At 35.0% G+C, this 26,061-nt stretch overlaps 4 protein-coding genes across 4 annotated transcripts; all 4 read left to right on the forward strand.

Annotated features, from left to right (window-relative positions):
- Positions 1 to 2,055: 2,055 nt before the first annotated feature.
- LOC128318616 (uncharacterized) lies at positions 2,056 to 5,078 on the forward strand. Its single transcript, XM_053235587.1, has 6 exons — positions 2,056 to 2,098; positions 2,515 to 2,865; positions 3,688 to 4,023; positions 4,270 to 4,389; positions 4,788 to 4,831; positions 4,947 to 5,078. Exons 1-6 carry the CDS (start codon positions 2,056 to 2,058, stop codon positions 5,076 to 5,078), a joined length of 1,026 nt encoding a protein of 341 aa, XP_053091562.1.
- A 3,520-nt stretch (positions 5,079 to 8,598) lies between these two features.
- LOC128318617 (uncharacterized) lies at positions 8,599 to 11,629 on the forward strand. Its single transcript, XM_053235588.1, has 6 exons — positions 8,599 to 8,641; positions 9,085 to 9,435; positions 10,222 to 10,557; positions 10,805 to 10,924; positions 11,339 to 11,382; positions 11,498 to 11,629. Exons 1-6 carry the CDS (start codon positions 8,599 to 8,601, stop codon positions 11,627 to 11,629), a joined length of 1,026 nt encoding a protein of 341 aa, XP_053091563.1.
- A 3,519-nt stretch (positions 11,630 to 15,148) lies between these two features.
- LOC128318618 (uncharacterized) lies at positions 15,149 to 18,179 on the forward strand. Its single transcript, XM_053235589.1, has 6 exons — positions 15,149 to 15,191; positions 15,635 to 15,985; positions 16,772 to 17,107; positions 17,355 to 17,474; positions 17,889 to 17,932; positions 18,048 to 18,179. Exons 1-6 carry the CDS (start codon positions 15,149 to 15,151, stop codon positions 18,177 to 18,179), a joined length of 1,026 nt encoding a protein of 341 aa, XP_053091564.1.
- A 3,501-nt stretch (positions 18,180 to 21,680) lies between these two features.
- LOC113542686 (uncharacterized) lies at positions 21,681 to 24,610 on the forward strand. Its single transcript, XM_053235590.1, has 6 exons — positions 21,681 to 21,723; positions 22,144 to 22,494; positions 23,212 to 23,547; positions 23,747 to 23,863; positions 24,109 to 24,152; positions 24,253 to 24,610. Exons 1-6 carry the CDS (start codon positions 21,681 to 21,683, stop codon positions 24,382 to 24,384), a joined length of 1,023 nt encoding a protein of 340 aa, XP_053091565.1. The 3' UTR covers positions 24,385 to 24,610.
- Positions 24,611 to 26,061: the final 1,451 nt, after the last annotated feature.

Here is a 26,061-nt window from a genome sequence, read left to right on the forward strand (position 1 = left end):
GTTTTTCAACGGTTATATTTCAAGAGAGAAAGAGAAAGACTAGACAGCAAAAGGATTAGACACAGACAGGAAACAGCAGCTGATGGAGAGGTACACACACTGGACAGTATGAACTTTATTTTACATTATTTTACATTATTTTAAACTCGTATTTAAATGTAGATGTACAGTAAAGTAAATGATATTATAAATATGTCCGAGTGTGTTTGTGTGTGTGAAATAAGACCTATAATATTTCCATAAACTAATAATAAATACCAGCAGATTAGCACATAGAGAGGAGAGGAAAGAAGAGAACAGGAACAATAATAAGAAAACACAAGAAATGGGAAAGGAGTGTGGAAGCAAAGATAAAGGTAAGACAGACACATGGTGGCTTATGACACGAAAACATACTGTATACATAGATTCACATATACTATACATAGATACAGTACATAGAACAGTACTGTTTCCTCATATTTCATATATATTTGTGAGGATGGTCTGGGAAATCCCGTTGGATGTTGCTGTATTTTACATGTAAAAGTATGTGGACACCTGAGCATCACACACATATGTGGTTCTTCTCCAAACTGTTACCCCAAAGTTGGAAACACACACTTGTCTAGAATATCTTTGTATGCTGTAGCATTACAATTTCCCTTCACTGGAACTAAGAGGCCCAAACCTGTTCCAGCATGACGATGCCCCTGTGCACAAAGCAAGCTCCATGAAGACATGGTGTGTGAAGGTTGGAGAGGAAGAACTCCAGTGTCCTTCAAAGAGCCTTGACCTCAACCCCACTCAACACCTTTGGGATGAACTGGAACACCGACAACACTCTCCTCACCCAACATCAGTACCTGACCTCACTAATGCTCTTGTGGCTGAATGAACACAAATCCCCACAGCCACGCTCCAAAATCTAGAGGAAAGCCTTCCCAGAAGAGTGGAGCTTATTATAACAGCAAAGGGGGAATAAATCTGAAATGGGATGTTCAGTGTGATGGTCAGGTGTGCACAAAATTATGGTCATATAGTGTAGTGTGATATGTAAATTTTTAGATACGTTGAATATATTAATTTTATTTACTTTTTAATTTTTCCTTGCAGTTCCGCAGTGATATTGCATGTTGTTAAGGAGCCAGTTTAACTAAAAGAGTGGTACAAATGGTCAGTCTGTATAAAGATTAAAAAACAAAACTCTTAAACCTCAGTAGCTAAGGCTCTATCTGTAGTATAAGCAGCTATCAGTGATACTGACATACTGTAGTTCGAATGTGATTGGCTGTCAGACAATGCGTGTTTAGAAGGAAGTTCATGCCTGTAGTATTGCACAATGACTCAAGTAAAAATGGCATAAGTTCGGTCAACCTGGAGTCTTTCCATTCTTTAGACACACACAACACGTTTTAAATGTAGGTTTAACCCCTCGGGTTATACACAAAAACAGCATATATACAAAAAGGAAGCATATTTGTTACACAAGCCTGTAGTTTTCAGAACTATATTTAGTGTACAATGTTAAAATTTCACCATATCAGTGTTTTCCTTTTTTTATCAAACTTTATTAAATAGTTTCAACAGTCATTACAAACAATCATTCACATGTACGATATAAATATACACATTTTGTACCAAACAAAACACATAGTACATACATATCACAATATTTATATGATATTTACACAAAATTTGCACGAAATTCCACATCATTCAAAATTTCCATACAAGATATCCCAATAATTTCAAACCTAATAAAACCAATCCTCACCAGCAAAGTATCCACCAAAGTCCACCATACTCAAATGATATCAAAAGAAATCAAAAAAGCATATCAAAATTACTCTCGTGGCTAACACACATTTAGTGATAGGACTTGTACTGTGTTTTTGTTTTCATCAATAATTTCTTTTTTGGAGGCAAAGCTCTTGGACTCTACATACAGAGGTTTGAGGTCAGGGGGCTGAGCCTCTAAATGTCTTAAACTCTGAGTAACGCCCCTCATGCTCAGTGTGACTATAAGACAGTTTGTTGAAAGGACATGCTCATGCACAAAGTCTGGGGTTTAAGATGGTGATGCTGTTATGGATTACAGTGGTGCTTTTTAGTCACAGTGGTGAGTGATCATGGTTTTGTACATAATTTATACTGCAGCATGCAGGTTTTCACAAGAATTACAAACAAAAACCAAAGCATAACTGCTTAAATAATTAGCAACATAGATTTTCATGGTTAGTCTGTGTATATTTTACTCAAGTGCTCAGTATTAACTTGTTAGATTACTCAGTATTTTAGAATATGCATGATCCTCAGGTTCAAGATGGTGATGCTGATGTGGATTACAGTGTTGTTTGTTTTATTCACTGATATCACTGAGTTCACAAGGGTGTTTTTTTTATTATGTTTTCTTAAGAAATATAATCAGCTCATTTACATTATTGCCATTATTTATTGACATGGCCACAAAAGTCTTAAAAAGTTTTGTGGCATTTATGTATGACATTTTTGTTCTGTGGCTCCTAACATTAGATTCTGCACAAATGAACGCTGTCAATCAGCCGAACTCAGTGATCACTGCTGCATCTGGTGATAATGTGACTCTACACTGCTTTCGAATGAAAGAAGGACACACTGAAGCCATCATTTGGTACAAACAAGCAGTAGGACACGAGCCTCGTGTAATGGTCACAGCTCATAACCTAGCACAGAATCCCATTTTTGAAGATGAGTTCAACTCGCCGAGGTTTACTGTTGAGAATTTAAAAGAAAGCTGCCATTTGAAAATTGCTAACGTGGAACCATCAGATGAAGCCATGTATTACTGTGGATTAAAAAAGTTTGTAACATTGTTTGGAAAAGGAACATTTTTATCAGTAAAAGGTAAGAATTTATGTAAGTCACCAGTTTCATCATTCTTAATAATGTGCATTTTTATTTAGTTCTGTATTTTAAATAAGTTACTTAATGTGTTCTAAATTTCCTCATTATGTTATATCCATTATCATTACTTAAAATGCATTTATACTATACTGGAATGAATTTATAAAAACATGTTACATATTTTACAGGTATTACACATTTTTTCCTCTTTTTAATCTGGTCATGTTTGGAGTCTCGTACCTTGTTCCCATTGAATACAGCATAACTTTTGTATATCCCTATTAATAATTAATTTTGATCCCAATAACAGAACAACAGGAAATAATAATAATAATAATAATAATAGCAGTGGAAAATATGAATAAATCAGTAAATATATAAAATCTAAAAAATATGTAAAATAGAAAGATTAAAATAATATAAACATAATTTGAAAGTGAAGCAAATAACAGAAACCAGTTTTGTTTTGTTTGTTTGTTTGTTTTAATCACACATTGATAGATGATAGATGGAGCCTGACAAATTTTTACTGATAATATGTTTCAGATCTTTGGTGGATAAAAACCAAGATCTGGAACACAACAGCAGTTTTTTAAGTTTCATATGTGGAGTATAGATAGGAATATAACAAGATAAACTTAAGGCACATTTAAAACATAGTTATCAGGTATTAAGAGATGTATGAATGTACTGTATCATTATGAAATTTAATGTCTAACTGAATGCATGTGCTTTATAGACTACAATCTGCATGTATTATAAAGATCTAACTTTAAAAAGAAACTAACTAAGATCCCACACTGTCTATATTACACTGAACAGGTGATGGAGATGTAAAAGTGTCAGTGTTGCAGAGCAGCGTGTTGAACTCGGTTCCTGCAGGAGCGTCAGTGACTCTGCAGTGCTCGGTTCTCTCTCAGAGCAGAGCAGCAGATCTCCAAGTGCTCTGGTTCAGAGCTGCTCCATCACAATCCCATCCTCAAATCATTTACACTCATCACAACAGCAGCCATCAGTGTGAGAGCGGCTCTTCTACACACACCTGTGTGTACAGCTTCTCCAAGAACATCCTCAGCCTCAGTGATACTGGCACTTACTACTGCGCTGTGGCTGTGTGTGGGAAGATTATTTTTGGGAACGGGACACGAGTACAGTTGGGTAAGAAGTATGATGTTTTAGTGATATGTCAGAGTGCATAGTAGTTATTTGTCTATCTCCTCTGTGTCTATTTACTTGTATTGGACCATCCAGTAGGTTCTGGCACAAATGTTTCTATTTTTTACAAACCCTGCATCTCAAATCATTATTTTTTCTCATTTTCAATGACATAAAGAAATGAGTTGGTTTAGCATAGAAGTAAACACTGAGCCAATATTTAATATTGTGATATTTACTGTGTGACAGAGAGACCTGAAGATCCTGTAGTGATCTGCCTCGCTGTAGCTTTGGGACTGTGTGTGGTCGTGATCTTTGCTTTGATCTTTGTCCTAACCTATAAAAGGAGAAACTGTGAACAACGCAGGGGTAAGTCTGCATTATTATATATTTACAAATCTACGATAATATTGTATTATGTCCATTATATACAATGAGTCACCAGTTAATTAGTGATTATATCGCTATTTCCCAAAAAAAATGGCAATATATATACACCAAGTTTCGGATTATTAAATATACTTATCTGGTACGAAGCAGTGTTACTGTCACCCCAAAGATGATTATTTTCCACTAACATCACGTCCTGAAGTGTTTCATTCCTCTTATACTACAAAAATTTGCCAACGATTATATTTTTCATTTATTAAAGATAAATGATCTTTTTTTCATTTATGGTTACATTTAATGCTGTGGAATATCCATGAAACAATTTACTTCCTGCTATATTGCAGCTATTCACAGTTTTTGCATTTTCTTCTCTACAGTGAAATTAAAACAAGGTTCTGTGACAGACAAGACCCTCAATCAGGTAAATATTCAGCATGTGATGTTACAAATGGGCACGCAATTAGTTTTAAAGAGTTACACTAAAAGTCTTATAATTCTATATTTTAATAATTTCTAATAATAATCCATTCCTACAGGACTGTGACAATGTGGAGCTGAATTACGCTGCCTTACATTTCCATGAGAGGAGAGCCAAAAGAGGAAAAGTAAAGAAACAACAACCTCAAGATATTATATATTCTGATGTGCGAGGTCCTTCTGTAACTTAGATTTGATCTCTAATCTGATTCAGTGTCATTAGTTCTGCTATCAGGTTTAATTTTTTTACTGTAGATATGTTTTTGTTAATGATTGTTCAGACTGAATTTAAACTGAAAGCTGAATGATGTAGAAGTCTCAAACTCACTGAAACACTGGAGCACTGATTCTCCAAGGAGTCACATGTGAAAGCAGTTTAAGGCATAGTTGAGGGTGTGGAATTTTTTTTTTTTTTTAAAGCATAAAATTACCCTTTCTCTCATCCTGTGTTATGAATGTTTTTATTAAAATGTTAGAAATCTGTGCATCCAGAGTAAGACTAGAGTCTTAACTCTTCCTTGTAGTTTTGTTGTCTTTTTGCATTTGTATTGTGTGGCAAAAGACAGCAAATGGAACTTAAGCACACCTCGCACTCAGGGTGAGATGGATGGTGAGCTTTTATTTGACCTTGACACCACAGGATATTAATAGGCAAAGACAAAACACAAAGCACAACAAAAACTTTGCAGCTTTTCAGCAGCTTTGCTTGGGCTCACACTTCACACACACTGACTCCGCTCACTGAGAGAGACAGAGAGAGAGAAAACAGCTTGTTCATATGCATTCCCAGAACAGTGACAGGTGTACCACATTAATTTGCTGACTTCCTCACACTCCCGCTGCACATAAGTTCCATAGTATGTATGGAATAAAACGCTTGGGGCTGTGCTGTTAAAGGAAATAATCAGTGATGTAGTGGTGTGATATGGCCTGACACAAAGCAGTGTTAGTGTAAGTGTTACCACCTTAAGTTGGTTATTTTCCTATAACAACATGTCCTGAAGTGTTTTATTTCTTCTATACCACAGCAATTTGTCAATGATTACAATTATTTAAATGTTTCTCTTGCTTTAATGCATCCTTTAATACTTTAACCATCTAAAGGTAAAACATTTAAAACATAAAGGTAAAGACATTTGAGGTTATGCATATAAAAAATGAAGCAATAATTGGTAACAGTAAAGGAACTGCATTCTGTGTCTACAAATACACAAAATGTGGCTAACTAGCATCCATGATAATGGCACAAAGACCTTCAAGACATTTGAACAATTTAGATAAAAATGTATTTTTATCAGTAATTTACTTCTAACCTATAATTTATGTAGCAACATTGTACTTTCAAGGTGACCTCGTCAGTCAAAATCTTAATATCACTGAAAGATAAAGGAACAAGAATAAAAGACTTTTCGTTTTCCCATGATCAGCCGGAAATCTGGATGACACAACTTCCTGTCAAACATGTTTCAAATATTTCATTTGGGTGAACGTGTTTAGGTAAAAACATTGATCGAATATTGTGGGACACGAATAAATGTACATTTTTCATACCTTATAATAGATGACTCATGGGAAAGGGTATTTTAGGTATGAGATGTTAAATGGATTCACACATAAATGCAGAAATAAAACGATTTCAATGGTTTTATGAAGTTTTTCAACGGTTATATTTCAAGAGAGAAAGAGAAAGACTAGACAGCAAAAGGATTAGACACAGACAGGAAACAGCAGCTGATGGAGAGGTACACACACTGGACAGTATGAACTTTATTTTACATTATTTTACATTATTTTAAACTCGTATTTAAATGTAGATGTACAGTAAAGTAAATGATATTATAATTATGTCCGAGTGTGTTTGTGTGTGTGAAATAAGACCTATAATATTTCCATAAACTAATAATAAATACCAGCAGATTAGCACATAGAGAGGAGAGGAAAGAAGAGAACAGGAACAATAATAAGAAAACACAAGAAATGGGAAAGGAGTGTGGAAGCAAAGATAAAGGTAAGACAGACACATGGTGGCTTATGACACGAATACATACTGTATACATAGATTCACATATACTATACATAGATACAGTACATAGAACAGTACTGTTTCCTCATATTTCATATATATTTGTGAGGATGGTCTGGGAAATCCCGTTGGATGTTGCTGTATTTTACATGTAAAAGTATGTGGACACCTGAGCATCACACACATATGTGGTTCTTCTCCAAACTGTTACCCCAAAGTTGGAAACACACACTTGTCTAGAATATCTTTGTATGCTGTAGCATTACAGTTTCCCTTCACTGGAACTAAGAGGCCCAAACCTGTTCCAGCATGACAATGCCCCTCTGCACAAAGCAAGCTCCATGAAGACATGGTGTGTGAAGGTTGGAGAGGAAGAACTCCAGTGTCCTTCAAAGAGCCTTGACCTCAACCCCAATGAACACCTTTGGGATGAACTGGAACACCGACAACACTCTCCTCACCCAACATCAGTACCTGACCTCACTAATGCTCTTGTGGCTGAATGAACACAAATCCTCACAGCCACGCTCCAAAATCTAGAGGAAAGCCTTCCCAGAAGAGTGGAGCTTATTATAACAGCAAAGGGGGAATAAATCTGAAATGGGATGTTCAGTGTGATGGTCAGGTGTGCACAAAATTATGGTCATATAGTGTAGTGTGATATGTAAATTTTTAGATACAGTGAATATATTAATTTTATTTACTTTTTAATTTTTCCTTGCAGTTCCGCAGTGATATTGCATGTTGTTAAGGAGCCAGTTTAACTAAAAGAGTGGTACAAACGGTCAGTCTGTATAAAGATTAAAAAAAAAAAAACTCTTAAACTTCAGTAGCTGAGGCTCTATCTGTAGTATAAGCAGCTACCAGTGATACTGACATACTGTAGTTTGAATGTGATTGGCTGTCAGACAATGCGTGTTTAGAAAGCAGTTCATGCCTGTAGTATTGCACAATGACTCAAGTAAAAATGGCATAAGTTCGGTCAACCTGGAGTCTTTCCATTCTTTAGACACACACAATATGTTTTAAATGTAGGTTTAACCCCTCGGGTTATACACAAAAACAGCATATATACAAAAAGGAAGCATATTTGTTACACAAGCCTGTAGTTTTTAGAACTACATAATAGTATAAAATGTTAAAATTTCACCATGTCAGTGTTTTCCTTTTTTATTAAACTTTATTAAATAGTTTCAACAGTCATTACAAACAATCATTCACATGTACGATATAAACATACACATTTTGAACCAAACAAAACACATAGTACATACATATCACAATATTTATATGATATTTACACAAAATTTGCACAAAATTACACATCGTTCAAAATTTCCATACAAGATATCCCAATAATTTCAAACCTAATAAAACCAATCCTCACCAGCAAAGTATCCACCAAAGTCCACCATACTCAAATGATATCAAAAGAAAAACAAAAAAGCATATCAAAATTACTCTCGTGGCTAACACACATTTAGTGATAGGACTTGTACTGTGTTTTTGTTTTTCATGAATAATTTCTTTTTTGGAGGCAAAGCTCTTGGACTCTACATACAGAGGTTTGAGGTCAGGGGGCTGAGCCTCTAAATGTCTTAAACTCTGAGTAACGCCCCTCATGCTCAGTGTGACTATAAGACAGTTTGTTGAAAGGACATGCTCATGCACAAAGCCTGGGGTTTAAGATGGTGATGCTGTTATGGATTACAGTGGTGCTTTTTAGTCACAGTGGTGAGTGATCATGGTTTTGTAATATACATCATTTATATTGCAGCATGCAGGTTTTCACAAGAATTACAAACAAAAACCAAAGCATAACTGCTTAAATAATTAGCAAAATAGATTTTCAGGGTTAGTCTATGTACATTTTACTCAAGTGCTCAGTATTAACTTGTTAGATTACTCAGTATTTTAGTTGATCCGTTATTTATTGACATGGCCAGTCTAGGTACATTTCTATTCAGTTAAATTAAATCTTACCTGGATAATTAAATGTTTTTGAATGCGCTTACGCAGTATTTACTCAACTCTCTGATTCCAATCTAACTCAAATGGTTCTAGAGGCTAAATGTATAACCAGTGAAGGCATACAGCAATTTAATGAAAGTCTTAAACAGTTTTGTGGCATTTATATATGACATTTGTTTTTGTTCTGTGGCTCCTAACATTAGATTCTGCACAAATGAACGCTGTTGATCAGCCGAACTCAGTGATCACTGCTGCATCTGGTGATAACGTGACTCTACACTGCTTTCGAATGGAAGAACGACACACTGAACCCATCATTTGGTACAAACAAGCAGCAGGACACGAGCCTCGTGTAATGGTCACAGTTCATAACCTAGCACAGAATCCCATTTTTGAAGATGAGTTCAACTCGCCGAGGTTTACTGTTGAGAATTTAAAAGAAAGCTGCCATTTGAAAATTACTAACGTGGAACCATCAGATGAAGCCATGTATTACTGTGGATTAAAAAAGATTGTAATATTGTTTGGAAAAGGAACATTTTTATCAGTAAAAGGTAAGAATTTATGTAAGTCACCAGTTTCATCATTCTTAATAATGTGCATTTTTATTTAGTTCTGTATTTTAAAAAAGGTGCTTAATGTGTTCTAAATTTCCTCATTATGTTATATCCATTATCTTTACTTAAAAGGCATTTATATTATACTGGAATGAATTTATAAAAACATATTACATATTTTTTCCTCTTTTCATTCTGGTCGTGTTTGGAGTCTCGTACCTTTTTCCCATTGCATTTTTTATATCCCTATTAATAATGAAGTTTAATCATAATAACAGTTAGAAAAGCAGGAAATAATAATAATAATAATAATAATAATAATAATAATAGCAGCAGTGGAAAATATGAATAAGTATATCAGTAACCATATAAAATATAAAAAATATGTTAAGTAGAATGATTAAAATAATATAAACACGATTTGAAAGTGAAGCAAATAACAGAAACTAGTTAAAAGTTTTTTTGTTTGTTTTCATCATACATTGATAGATGATAGATGGAGGCTGACAGATTTTTACTGATAATATGTTCCAGATCTTTGGTGGATAAAAACCAAGTTTCATATGTGGAGTATAGATAAGGATATCACTAGATGATCTTAAGGCACACTTAAAACATAGTTATCAGGTATTAAGAGATGTATGAATGTACTGTATCATTATGAAATTTAATGTCTAAATGAATGCATGTGCTTTATAGACTACAATCTGCATGTATTACAAAGATCTAACTATAAAAAAGAAACTAACTAAGATCTTACACTGTGTATATTACACTGAACAGGTGATGGAGATGTAAAAGTGTCAGTGTTCCAGAGCAGCGTGTTGGACTCGGTTCCTGCAGGAGCGTCAGTGACTCTGCAGTGCTCGGTTCTCTCTGAGAGCAGAGCAGCACATCTCCAAGTGCTCTGGTTCAGAGCTGCTCCATCACAATCCCATCCTCAAATCATTTACACTCATCACAACAGCAGCCATCAGTGTCAGAGCGGCTCTTCTACACACACCTGTGTGTACAGCTTCTCCAAGAACATCCTCAGCCTCAATGATACTGGCACTTACTACTGCGCTGTGGCTGTGTGTGGGAAGATCATTTTTGGGAACGGGACACGAGTACAGTTGGGTAAGAAGTATGATGTTTTAGTGATACACCAGAGTGCATAGTAGTTATTTGTCTATTTACTTGTAATGGACCATCCAGTAGGTTCTGGCACAAAGTTGTCTAATTACAAATATTTCTATTTTTTACAAAACCTGCATCTCAAATCACTATTTTCTCTCATTTCCAATGACCTAAAGAAATGAGTTGGTTTAGCATAGAAGTAAACACTGAGCCAATATTTCATATTGTGATATTTACTGTGTGACAGAGAGATCTGTGGAATCTGTAGTGATCTGCCTCGCTGTAGCTTTGGGACTGTGTGTGGTCGTGATCTTTGCTTTGATCTTTGTCCTAACCTATAAAAGAAGAAACTATGAACAACGCAGGGGTAAGTCTGCATTATGGCTATTTTCAAAGTTATTATATCATTATAAAGCTATGATAATATTGTATTATTTCCATTATATACAATGAGTCACCAGTTAACTAGTGATTATATCGCTATTTCCCAAAAAAAACTGCAATAAATACACCAAGTTTCGGTTTATTAAATATACTTATCTGGTATGAAGCAGTGTTACTGTCAGCCCAAAGATGATTATTTTCCACTAACATCACGTCGTGAAGTGTTTCATTCCTCTTATACTACAAAAATTTGCCAACGATTATATTTTTCATTTATTAAAGATAAATGATCTTTTTTTCATTTATGATTACATTTAATGCTGTGGAATATCCATGAAACAATTTACTTCCTGCTATATTGCAGCTATACTCAGCTTTTGCATTTTCTTCTCTACAGTGAAATTAAAACAAGGTTCTGTGACAGACAAGACCCTCAATCAGGTAAATATTCAGCATGTGATGTTACAAATGGGCACGCAATTAGTTTTAAAGAGTTACACTAAAAGTCTTATAATTCGATATTTTAATAATTTCTAATAATAATCCATTCCTACAGGACTGTGACAATGTGGAGCTGAATTACGCTGCCTTACATTTCAATGAGAGGAGAGCCAAAAGAGGAAAAGTAAAGAAACAACAACCTCAAGATATTATATATTCTGATGTGCGAGGTCCTTCTGTAACTTAGATTTGATCTCTAATCTGATTCAGTGTCATTAGTTCTGCTATCAGGTTTAATTTGTTACTGTAGATATGTTTTTGTTAATGATTGTTCAGACTGAATTTAAACTGAAAGCTGAATGATGTAGAAGTCTCAAACTCACTGAAACACTGGAGCACTGATTCTCCAAGGAGTCACATGTGAAAGCAGTTTAAGGCATAGTTGAGGGTGTGGAATTTTTTTTTTTTTTTAAAGCATAAAATTACCCTTTCTCTCATCCTGTGTTATGAATGTTTTTATTAAAATGTTAGAAATCTGTGCATCCAGAGTAAGACTAGAGTCTTAACTCTTCCTTGTAGTTTTGTTGTCTTTTTGCATTTGTATTGTGTGGCAAAAGACAGCAAATGGAACTTAAGCACACCTCGCACTCAGGGTGAGATGGATGGTGAGCTTTTATTTGACCTTGACACCACAGGGTATTAATAGGCAAAGACAAAACACAAAGCACAACAAAAACTTTGCAGCTTTTCAGCAGCTTTGCTTGGGCTCACACTTCACACACACTGACTCCGCTCACTGAGAGAGACAGAGAGAGAGAAAACAGCTTGTTCATATGCATTCCCAGAACAGTGACAGGTGTACCACATTAATTTGCTGACTTCCTCACACTCCCGCTGCACATAAGTTCCATAGTATGTATGGAATAAAACGCTTGGGGCTGTGCTGTTAAAGGAAATAATCAGTGATGTAGTGGTGTGATATGGCCTGACACAAAGCAGTGTTAGTGTAAGTGTTACCACCTTAAGTTGGTTATTTTCCTATAACAACATGTCCTGAAGTGTTTTATTTCTTCTATACCACAGCAATTTGTCAATGATTACAATTATTTAAATGTTTCTCTTGCTTTAATGCATCCTTTAATACTTTAACCATCTAAAGGTAAAACATTTAAAACATAAAGGTAAAGACATTTGAGGTTATGCATATAAAAAATGAAGCAATAATTGGTAACAGTAAAGGAACTGCATTCTGTGTCTACAAATACACAAAATGTGGCTAACTAGCATCCATGATAATGGCACAAAGACCTTCAAGACATTTGAACAATTTAGATAAAAATGTATTTTTATCAGTAATTTACTTCTAACCTATAATTTATGTAGCAACATTGTACTTTCAAGGTGACCTCGTCAGTCAAAATCTTAATATCACTGAAAGATAAAGGAACAAGAATAAAAGACTTTTCGTTTTCCCATGATCAGCCGGAAATCTGGATGACACAACTTCCTGTCAAACATGTTTCAAATATTTCATTTGGGTGAACGTGTTTAGGTAAAAACATTGATCGAATATTGTGGGACACGAATAAATGTACATTTTTCATACCTTATAATAGATGACTCATGGGAAAGGGTATTTTAGGTATGAGATGTTAAATGGATTCACACATAAATGCAGAAATAAAACGATTTCAATGGTTTTATGAAGTTTTTCAACGGTTATATTTCAAGAGAGAAAGAGAAAGACTAGACAGCAAAAGGATTAGACACAGACAGGAAACAGCAGCTGATGGAGAGGTACACACACTGGACAGTATGAACTTTATTTTACATTATTTTACATTATTTTAAACTCGTATTTAAATGTAGATGTACAGTAAAGTAAATGATATTATAATTATGTCCGAGTGTGTTTGTGTGTGTGAAATAAGACCTATAATATTTCCATAAACTAATAATAAATACCAGCAGATTAGCACATAGAGAGGAGAGGAAAGAAGAGAACAGGAACAATAATAAGAAAACACAAGAAATGGGAAAGGAGTGTGGAAGCAAAGATAAAGGTAAGACAGACACATGGTGGCTTATGACACGAATACATACTGTATACATAGATTCACATATACTATACATAGATACAGTACATAGAACAGTACTGTTTCCTCATATTTCATATATATTTGTGAGGATGGTCTGGGAAATCCCGTTGGATGTTGCTGTATTTTACATGTAAAAGTATGTGGACACCTGAGCATCACACACATATGTGGTTCTTCTCCAAACTGTTACCCCAAAGTTGGAAACACACACTTGTCTAGAATATCTTTGTATGCTGTAGCATTACAGTTTCCCTTCACTGGAACTAAGAGGCCCAAACCTGTTCCAGCATGACAATGCCCCTCTGCACAAAGCAAGCTCCATGAAGACATGGTGTGTGAAGGTTGGAGAGGAAGAACTCCAGTGTCCTTCAAAGAGCCTTGACCTCAACCCCAATGAACACCTTTGGGATGAACTGGAACACCGACAACACTCTCCTCACCCAACATCAGTACCTGACCTCACTAATGCTCTTGTGGCTGAATGAACACAAATCCCCACAGCCACGCTCCAAAATCTAGAGGAAAGCCTTCCCAGAAGAGTGGAGCTTATTATAACAGCAAAGGGGGAATAAATCTGAAATGGGATGTTCAGTGTGATGGTCAGGTGTGCACAAAATTATGGTCATATAGTGTAGTGTGATATGTAAATTTTTAGATACAGTAAATATATTAATTTTATTTACTTTTTAATTTTTCCTTGCAGTTCCGCAGTGATATTGCATGTTGTTAAGGAGCCAGTTTAACTAAAAGAGTGGTACAAACGGTCAGTCTGTATAAAGATTAAAAAAAAAAAAACTCTTAAACTTCAGTAGCTGAGGCTCTATCTGTAGTATAAGCAGCTACCAGTGATACTGACATACTGTAGTTTGAATGTGATTGGCTGTCAGACAATGCGTGTTTAGAAAGCAGTTCATGCCTGTAGTATTGCACAATGACTCAAGTAAAAATGGCATAAGTTCGGTCAACCTGGAGTCTTTCCATTCTTTAGACACACACAACATGTTTTAAATGTAGGTTTAACCCCTCGGGTTATACACAAAAACAGCATATATACAAAAAGGAAGCATATTTGTTACACAAGCCTGTAGTTTTTAGAACTACATAATAGTATAAAATGTTAAAATTTCACCATGTCAGTGTTTTCCTTTTTTATTAAACTTTATTAAATAGTTTCAACAGTCATTACAAACAATCATTCACATGTACGATATAAACATACACATTTTGAACCAAACAAAACACATAGTACATACATATCACAATATTTATATGATATTTACACAAAATTTGCACAAAATTACACATCGTTCAAAATTTCCATACAAGATATCCCAATAATTTCAAACCTAATAAAACCAATCCTCACCAGCAAAGTATCCACCAAAGTCCACCATACTCAAATGATATCAAAAGAAAAACAAAAAAGCATATCAAAATTACTCTCGTGGCTAACACACATTTAGTGATAGGACTTGTACTGTGTTTTTGTTTTTCATGAATAATTTCTTTTTTGGAAGCAAAGCTCTTGGACTCTACATACAGAGGTTTGAGGTCAGGGGGCTGAGCCTCTAAATGTCTTAAACTCTGAGTAACGCCCCTCATGCTCAGTGTGACTATAAGACAGTTTGTTGAAAGGACATGCTCATGCACAAAGCCTGGGGTTTAAGATGGTGATGCTGTTATGGATTACAGTGGTGCTTTTTAGTCACAGTGGTGAGTGATCATGGTTTTGTAATATACATCATTTATATTGCAGCATGCAGGTTTTCACAAGAATTACAAACAAAAACCAAAGCATAACTGCTTAAATAATTAGCAAAATAGATTTTCAGGGTTAGTCTATGTACATTTTACTCAAGTGCTCAGTATTAACTTGTTAGATTACTCAGTATTTTAGTTGATCCGTTATTTATTGACATGGCCAGTCTAGGTACATTTCTATTCAGTTAAATTAAATCTTACCTGGATAATTAAATGTTTTTGAATGCGCTTACGCAGTATTTACTCAACTCTCTGATTCCAATCTAACTCAAATGGTTCTAGAGGCTAAATGTATAACCAGTGAAGGCATACAGCAATTTAATGAAAGTCTTAAACAGTTTTGTGGCATTTATATATGACATTTGTTTTTGTTCTGTGGCTCCTAACATTAGATTCTGCACAAATGAACGCTGTTGATCAGCCGAACTCAGTGATCACTGCTGCATCTGGTGATAACGTGACTCTACACTGCTTTCGAATGGAAGAACGACACACTGAACCCATCATTTGGTACAAACAAGCAGCAGGACACGAGCCTCGTGTAATGGTCACAGTTCATAACCTAGCACAGAATCCCATTTTTGAAGATGAGTTCAACTCGCCGAGGTTTACTGTTGAGAATTTAAAAGAAAGCTGCCATTTGAAAATTACTAACGTGGAACCATCAGATGAAGCCATGTATTACTGTGGATTAAAAAAGATTGTAATATTGTTTGGAAAAGGAACATTTTTATCAGTAAAAGGTAAGAATTTATGTAAGTCACCAGTTTCATCATTCTTAATAATGTGCATTTTTATTTAGTTCTGTATTTTAAAAAAGGTGCTTAATGTGTTCTAAATTTCCTCATTATGTTATATCCATTATCTTTACTTAAAAGGCATTTATATTATACTGGAATGAATTTATAAAAACATATTACATATTTTTTCCTCTTTTCATTCTGGTCGTGTTTGGAGTCTCGTACCTTTTTCCCATTGCATTTTTTATATCCCTATTAATAATGAAGTTTAATCATAATAACAGTTAGAAAAGCAGGAAATAATAATAATAATAATAATAATAATAATAATAATAGCAGCAGTGGAAAATATGAATAAGTATATCAGTAACCATATAAAATATAAAAAATATGTTAAGTAGAATGATTAAAATAATATAAACACGATTTGAAAGTGAAGCAAATAACAGAAACTAGTTAAAAGTTTTTTTGTTTGTTTTCATCATACATTGATAGATGATAGATGGAGGCTGACAGATTTTTACTGATAATATGTTCCAGATCTTTGGTGGATAAAAACCAAGTTTCATATGTGGAGTATAGATAAGGATATCACTAGATGATCTTAAGGCACACTTAAAACATAGTTATCAGGTATTAAGAGATGTATGAATGTACTGTATCATTATGAAATTTAATGTCTAAATGAATGCATGTGCTTTATAGACTACAATCTGCATGTATTACAAAGATCTAACTATAAAAAAGAAACTAACTAAGATCTTACACTGTGTATATTACACTGAACAGGTGATGGAGATGTAAAAGTGTCAGTGTTCCAGAGCAGCGTGTTGGACTCGGTTCCTGCAGGAGCGTCAGTGACTCTGCAGTGCTCGGTTCTCTCTGAGAGCAGAGCAGCACATCTCCAAGTGCTCTGGTTCAGAGCTGCTCCATCACAATCCCATCCTCAAATCATTTACACTCATCACAACAGCAGCCATCAGTGTCAGAGCGGCTCTTCTACACACACCTGTGTGTACAGCTTCTCCAAGAACATCCTCAGCCTCAATGATACTGGCACTTACTACTGCGCTGTGGCTGTGTGTGGGAAGATCATTTTTGGGAACGGGACACGAGTACAGTTGGGTAAGAAGTATGATGTTTTAGTGATACACCAGAGTGCATAGTAGTTATTTGTCTATTTACTTGTAATGGACCATCCAGTAGGTTCTGGCACAAAGTTGTCTAATTACAAATATTTCTATTTTTTACAAAACCTGCATCTCAAATCACTATTTTCTCTCATTTCCAATGACCTAAAGAAATGAGTTGGTTTAGCATAGAAGTAAACACTGAGCCAATATTTCATATTGTGATATTTACTGTGTGACAGAGAGATCTGTGGAATCTGTAGTGATCTGCCTCGCTGTAGCTTTGGGACTGTGTGTGGTCGTGATCTTTGCTTTGATCTTTGTCCTAACCTATAAAAGAAGAAACTATGAACAACGCAGGGGTAAGTCTGCATTATGGCTATTTTCAAAGTTATTATATCATTATAAAGCTATGATAATATTGTATTATTTCCATTATATACAATGAGTCACCAGTTAACTAGTGATTATATCGCTATTTCCCAAAAAAAACTGCAATAAATACACCAAGTTTCGGTTTATTAAATATACTTATCTGGTATGAAGCAGTGTTACTGTCAGCCCAAAGATGATTATTTTCCACTAACATCACGTCGTGAAGTGTTTCATTCCTCTTATACTACAAAAATTTGCCAACGATTATATTTTTCATTTATTAAAGATAAATGATCTTTTTTTCATTTATGATTACATTTAATGCTGTGGAATATCCATGAAACAATTTACTTCCTGCTATATTGCAGCTATACTCAGCTTTTGCATTTTCTTCTCTACAGTGAAATTAAAACAAGGTTCTGTGACAGACAAGACCCTCAATCAGGTAAATATTCAGCATGTGATGTTACAAATGGGCACGCAATTAGTTTTAAAGAGTTACACTAAAAGTCTTATAATTCGATATTTTAATAATTTCTAATAATAATCCATTCCTACAGGACTGTGACAATGTGGAGCTGAATTACGCTGCCTTACATTTCAATGAGAGGAGAGCCAAAAGAGGAAAAGTAAAGAAACAACAACCTCAAGATATTATATATTCTGATGTGCGAGGTCCTTCTGTAACTTAGATTTGATCTCTAATCTGATTCAGTGTCATTAGTTCTGCTATCAGGTTTAATTTGTTACTGTAGATATGTTTTTGTTAATGATTGTTCAGACTGAATTTAAACTGAAAGCTGAATGATGTAGAAGTCTCAAACTCACTGAAACACTGGAGCACTGATTCTCCAAGGAGTCACATGTGAAAGCAGTTTAAGGCATAGTTGAGGGTGTGGAATTTTTTTTTTTTTTTAAAGCATAAAATTACCCTTTCTCTCATCCTGTGTTATGAATGTTTTTATTAAAATGTTAGAAATCTGTGCATCCAGAGTAAGACTAGAGTCTTAACTCTTCCTTGTAGTTTTGTTGTCTTTTTGCATTTGTATTGTGTGGCAAAAGACAGCAAATGGAACTTAAGCACACCTCGCACTCAGGGAGAGATGGATGGTGAGCTTTATATGACCATGACACCACAGGATATTAATAGGCAAAGACAAAACAAAAAGCACAACAAAAACTTTGCAGCTTTTCAGCAGCTTTGCTTGGGCTCACACTTCACACACACTGACTCCGCTCACTGAGAGAGACAGAGAGAGAGAGAAAACAGCTTGTTCATATGCATTCCCAGAACAGTGACTGGTGTACCACATTAACTTGCTGACTTCCTCATACTTCTGCTGCAGACTTCTGCTAAACCACACCCCTACCTGCCACATAATATAAGTGGAAACAATCTGCCATAGTATGTATGGAATAAAACGCTTGGGGCTGTGCTGTTAAAGGAAATAATCAGTGATGTAGTGGTGTGATATGGCCTGACACAAAGCAGTGTTAGTGTAAGTGTTACCACCTTAAGTTGGTTATTTTCCTATAACAACATGTCCTGAAGTGTTTTATTTCTTCTATACCACAGCAATTTGTCAATGATTACAATTATTTAAATGTTGCTCTTGCTTTCATGCATCCTTTAATACTTTAACCATCTAAAGGTAAAGACATTTGAGGTTATGCATATAAAAAATGAAGCAATAATTGGTAACAGTAAAGGAACTGCATTCTGTGTCTACAAATACACAAAATGTGGCTAACTAGCATCCATGATAACGGCACAAAGACCTTCAAGACATTCGAACAATTTAAATAAAAATGTATTTTTATCGGTAATTTACTTCTAACCTATAATTTATGTAGCAACATTGTACTTTCAAAGTGACCTCGTCAGTCAAAATCATAATATCACTGAAAAATAAAGGAACAAGAATGAAAGACTTTTCGTTTTCCCATGATCAGACGGAAATCTGGATGACACAACTTCCTGTCAAACATGTTTCAAATATTTCATTGGGACACAAAAAAATGTACATTTTTCATGCCTTATAATAGATGACTCATGGGAAAGGGTATTTTAGGTATGAGATGTTAAATGGATTCACACATAAATGCAGAAATAAAACGATTTCAATGGTTTTATGAAGTTTTTCAACGGTTATATTTCAAGAGAGAAAGAGAAAGACTAGACAGCAAAAGGATTAGACACAGACAGGAAACAGCAGCTGATGGAGAGGTACACACACTGGACAGTATGAACTTTATTTTACATTATTTTACATTATTTTAAACTCGTATTTAAATGTAGATGTACAGTAAAGTAAATGATATTATAATTATGTCCGAGTGTGTTTGTGTGTGTGAAATAAGACCTATAATATTTCCATAAACTAATAATAAATACCAGCAGATTAGCACATAGAGAGGAGAGGAAAGAAGAGAACAGGAACAATAATAAGAAAACACAAGAAATGGGAAAGGAGTGTGGAAGCAAAGATAAAGGTAAGACAGACACATGGTGGCTTATGACACGAATACATACTGTATACATAGATTCACATATACTATACATAGATACAGTACATAGAACAGTACTGTTTCCTCATATTTCATATATATTTGTGAGGATGGTCTGGGAAATCCCGTTGGATGTTGCTGTATTTTACATGTAAAAGTATGTGGACACCTGAGCATCACACACATATGTGGTTCTTCTCCAAACTGTTACCCCAAAGTTGGAAACACACACTTGTCTAGAATATCTTTGTATGCTGTAGCATTACAATTTCCCTTCACTGGAACTAAGAGGCCCAAACCTGTTCCAGCATGACAATGCCCCTGTGCACAAAGCAAGCTCCATGAAGACATGGTGTGTGAAGGTTGGAGAGGAAGAACTCCAGTGTCCTTCAAAGAGCCTTGACCTCAACCCCACTCAACACCTTTGGGATGAACTGGAACACCGACAACACTCTCCTCACCCAACATCAGTACCTGACCTCACTAATGCTCTTGTGGCTGAATGAACACAAATCCTCACAGCCACGCTCCAAAATCTAGAGGAAAGCCTTCCCAGAAGAGTGGAGCTTATTATAACAGCAAAGGGGGAATAAATCTGAAATGGGATGTTCAGTGTGATGGTCAGGTGTGCACAAAATTATGGTCATATAGAGTAGTGTGATATGTAAATTTTTAGATACAGTAAATATATTAATTTTATTTACTTTTTAATTTTTCCTTGCAGTTCCGCAGTGATATTGCATGTTGTTAAGGAGCCAGTTTAACTAAAAGAGTGGTACAAACGGTCAGTCTGTATAAAGATTAAAAAACAAAACTCTTAAACCTCAGTAGCTAAGGCTCTATCTGTAGTATAAGCAGCTACCAGTGATACTGACATACTGTAGTTCGAATGTGATTGGCTGTAAGACAATGCGTGTTTAGAAAGCAGTTCATGCCTGTAGTATTGCACAATGACTCAAGTAAAAATGGCATAAGTTCGGTCAACCTGGAGTCTTCCCATTCTTTAGACACACACAACATGTTTTAAATGTAGGGTTAACCCCTCGGGTTATATTCAAAAACAGCATATATACAAAACGGAAGCATATTTGTTACACACACCTGTAGTTTTTAGAACTACATAATAGTATAAAATGTTAAAATTTCACCATGTCAGTGTTTTCCTTTTTTATTAAACTTTATTAAATAGTTTCAACAGTCATTACAAACAATCATTCACATGTACGATATAAATATACACATTTTGTACCAAACAAAACACATAGTACATACATATCACAATATTTATATGATATTTACACAAAATTTGCACGAAATTCCACGTCATTCAAAATTTCCATACAAGATATCCCAATAATTTCAAACCTACTAAAACTAATCGTCACCAGCAAAGTATCCACCAAAGTCCACCATACTCAAATGATATCAAAAGAAAAACAAAAAAGCATATCAAAATTACTCTCGTTACTAACACACATTTAGTGATAGGACTTGTACTGTGTTTTTGTTTTCATCAATAATTTCTTTTTTGGAAGCAAAGCTCTTGGACTCTACATACAGAGGTTTGAGGTCAGGGGGCTGAGCCTCTAAATGTCTTAAACTCTGAGTAACGCCCCTCATGCTCAGTGTGACTATAAGACAGTTTGTTGAAAGGACATGCTCATGCACAAAGCCTGGGGTTTAAGATGGTGATGCTGTTATGGATTACAGTGGTGCTTTTTAGTCACAGTGGTGAGTGATCATGGTTTTGTACATAATTTACACTGCAGCATGCAGGTTTTCACAAGAATTACAAACAAAAACCAAAGCATAACTGCTTAAATAATTAGCAACATAGATTTTCAGGGTTAGTCTGTGTATATTTTACTCAAGTGCTCAGTATTAACTTGTTAGATTACTCAGTATTTTAGAATATGCATGATCCTCAGGTTCAAGACGGTGATGCTGATGTGGATTACAGTGTTGTTTGTTTTATTCACTGATATCACTGAGTTCACAAGGGTGTTTTTTTTATTATGTTTTCTTAAGAAATATAATCAGCTCATTTACATTATTGCCATTATTTATTGACATGGCCACAAAAGTCTTAAAAAGTTTTGTGGCATTTATGTATGACATTTGTTTTTGTTCTGTGGCTCCTAACATTAGATTCTGCACAAATGAACGCTGTCAATCAGCCGAACTCAGTGATCACTGCTGCGTCTGGTGATAACGTCACTCTACACTGCTTTCAAATGAAAGAAGGACACACTGAAGCCATCATTTGGTACAAACAAGCAGTAGGACACGAGCCTCGTGTAATGGTCACAGCTCATAAACTAGCACAGAATCCCATTTTTGAAGATGAGTTCAACTCGCCGAGGTTTACTGTTGAGAATTTAAAAGAAAGCTGCCATTTGAAAATTACTAACGTGGAACCATCAGATGAAGCCATGTATTACTGTGGATTAAAAAAGTTTGTAACATTGTTTGGAAAAGGAACATTTTTATCAGTAAAAGGTAAGAATTTATGTAAGTCACCAGTTTCACTATTCTTAATAATGTGCATTTTTATTTAGTTCTGCATGTTAAATGAGTTACTTAATGTGTTCTAAATTTCCTCATTATGTTATATCCATTGTTTTTACTTAAAATGCATTTATACTATACTGGAATGAATTTATAAAAACATATTACATTACTCGTACCTTTTTCCCATTGCATACAGTATATCTTTATATCAATATTAATATTGAATTTTATTAATAATGAATTTTAATCATAATAACAGTTAGAATAGCAGGACATAATAATAATAATAATAATAATAATATCAGTGGAAAATATGAATAAATCAGTAACCATATAAAATCTAAAAAATATATGTAAAAAAAAAAGAACGATTAAAATAATATAAACATAATTTGAAAGTTTGTTTGTTTGTTTTAATCACACATTGATAGATGATAGATGGAGCCTGACAAATTTTTACTGATAATATGTTCCAGATCTTTGGTGGATAAAAACCAAGTTTCATATGTGGAGTATAGATAAGGATATCACTAGATGATCTTAAGGCACACTTAAAACATAGTAATGAATGTACTGTATCATTATGAAATTTAATGTCTAACTGAATGCATGTGCTTTATAGACTGCATACTGCATGTATTATAAAGACCTAACTATAAAAAGAAACTAACTAAGATCTTACACTGTGTATATTACACTGAACAGGTGATGAAGATATGAAAGTCTCAGTGTTGCAGAGCAGCGTGTTGGACTCGGTTCCTGCAGGAGCGTCAGTGACTCTGCAGTGCTCGGTTCTCTCTCAGAGCAGAGCAGCAGATCTCCAAGTGCTCTGGTTCAGAGCTGCTCCATCACAATCCCATCCTCAAATCATTTACACTCATCACAACAGCAGCCATCAGTGTGAGAGCAGCTCTTCTACACACACCTGTGTGTACAGCTTCTCCAAGAACATCCTCAGCCTCAGTGATACTGGCACTTACTACTGCGCTGTGGCCGTGTGTGGGAAGATCATTTTTGGGAACGGGACACGAGTACAATTAAGTGACATATTCTTTAAAAAAAAAAAAAGATTTGAGTATGTATATGATATTTTAAAAAAATACTTTAGTTTTAATTGTTTTAGTGTTCTATTTAATTGCTAAGATTGCTAATTGAAATATTTATAATATTATGATTACAGGGAGGTAAAGTTATTATTTCTGGGTAAAATTATTTCATCATTATTATTTTTGTGCAACAGTAGAATCTGTGGATCCTGTAGTGATCTGCCTCGCGGTAGCTTTGGGAGTGTGTGTCGTTGTGATCTCTGTTCAAGTTATTTTATTCTATAACAGGAGAAACCATGAACAACACACAAGTAAGTGTTCTATAGTAATATTAAAATTATTTAAAAATTAAAAATAAAATAAAAGTAAAATTAAAATTGCAATATCTTTTTTAAATATATTTTGCTTTGAATTAATAAATTAGGATTTCTAGAATTACATTATAATACGATAAGGTCAGATCTCTTTGCATGATGAGACCAGCTCTCTATAGAAATTAATGTTAAATGATGTTAAATGTTATAAATAAAGTAAATACTAACTTATTTTTCATCAGAGAGAGAAAGCACTGTGAAAAGGCCTGAACAAACAAGCACTCAGGTACTGGAAATGACTCAGAATTATAATCATAATGATTATTTCCTTCATTTGTAATTTTATTTGTTATGATTCATTTCTAATTTCATATTCACTCCCACAGGACCATGACTCTGTAGAGATGAATTACGCTGCCTTACATTTTAATGAAAAGAAAACCAAAGGAGGGAGAAAAAAGAGAGGACGGCCTCAAGACACTGTGTACTCTGAAGTCAGATCTCTCACCATTACTTAGATTATACATTTTCAATAATTTATTTTGTTTACTAGAATTTTATTTGTTTTTGAGACTGTTCAGGAATAAAGTTTAACTGGTGGTCTGCTCATCTCATTTTAATATCAAAGACTCACATCAGATAAATTGTGATATTACCTGTATTTCTATGTTTATCAATTAAGAAAGGACTGATGAAATGACAAAAATAGGACTGAAGATTGTAAATCAGAATGGGATGCTTAAGAGAAAGGATGTGCTCAAGAAAGTGCTCTAGTTTTGTTTCTAAGCTTTCATATGAATTTGAAGAAAATATATTACATATGAAATAAATGAACACTATAAAAGGGCACACAGTTCACACATCTGTGTGTTCTCTTGAAGAGTTTTTTCTTTTGGCTTTGTGCTTTTTATAGATTTCTGCTCTGATGTAATGTATGTGATGGATTTTTCTTTTATGCCATTTCTTGTTGTATATGGTCATTTTCTCTTGGTGGTCAGACTGGTCACTCCCTTTGATATGTGCTTTGGTTCTATCTGAAACCTGCCACTAAAGCAGATCACATTGTAAGACTTCCTCAAAATGTTTGTATCTCTATGTGCTTAGTGCTCCAAATATCTGTATTCAGATTTACACCTGAAGTGGGCGTGGCCTGAACAGAACGGGTTTGTATTTATAAATATGAACAAAAAGGTATGTATTGATAAGAATAAAATGATATGTTTAAAAAACAAAACTGATAAGAAAAAGTACCATATTTGGACAACATATTTTAAAAAATACATGTAAAAATGTAAAAATACAAGTAAAAATAAATAGAAATATATTCTGCAATAAATGCTGATGTGCAAATTGTTATTATAAAAAACACAGGCTATAAGTTGGGAAGATTTCACATGACAAGTAGCAATCATAGTGAAGATGAAGGATCTTACTAAAGTTCCTAAGCATCCCTGTTAGGAACCACAACTAATCATCCTGGACAGGCGCACCATGCCAGATTTCATAATGCACTCTCAGACTAATGATAAGGAAGGTAAGAGAGAAGCCAGCAGTCACTTGAAAAGAGTTGCAGGACGACCTGAAAGCAGCAGGAACAACAGTTACACAGACAGCAATAAGCAATGAACTGCACCACAAACATGTCTGTTCAGGAACTCGAGCTGCGTCAAAATGCTATGGGAACACCTTCAGCATGACCACGCTCTGAATCAGGTGTGTTACCAGTCCAATGCATGGGCGAGACATCACGGGCGGGGTGACATAGCGACCAGGAAGCTTAAAAGCACAAGCTTTAACAGCAGCAGCTTTTTTTCATTCAGCATGTGCTCTGTGTGTCGGTCTTTTTATGTTTTTTGTCTTTCACCGCGGCATGCCTAAAGCTAGCAAAAAGACGAAACATAAGGGCAAGAACACGCAGTGTTTTAGGCTGTGTGTTTCTCCCTGCCCGCACTATATTATGTGTGGGGATACACCCGGTCTGTGCGTTGTCTGCTTGGGAGCGGAGCATGGTGTGGGATTCGACCATGATGCAGGAACGTCTGTCTCCTGCTCGGATCAAGTCGATCCTCACAGCAGTCACGAGAGTGAGAGAAGGCCAGTCACTCACTGTAAAGCAGTTCCACTGCTGGGTCTGATGGCAGCTGCGTCCAATGTGATACCTTTTGGCCTGCTGTACATGAGACCCCTACAGTGGT

This window comes from Pangasianodon hypophthalmus, chromosome 7, assembly GCF_027358585.1.
Source record: "Pangasianodon hypophthalmus isolate fPanHyp1 chromosome 7, fPanHyp1.pri, whole genome shotgun sequence".
Lineage (NCBI taxonomy): Eukaryota > Metazoa > Chordata > Actinopteri > Siluriformes > Pangasiidae > Pangasianodon > Pangasianodon hypophthalmus.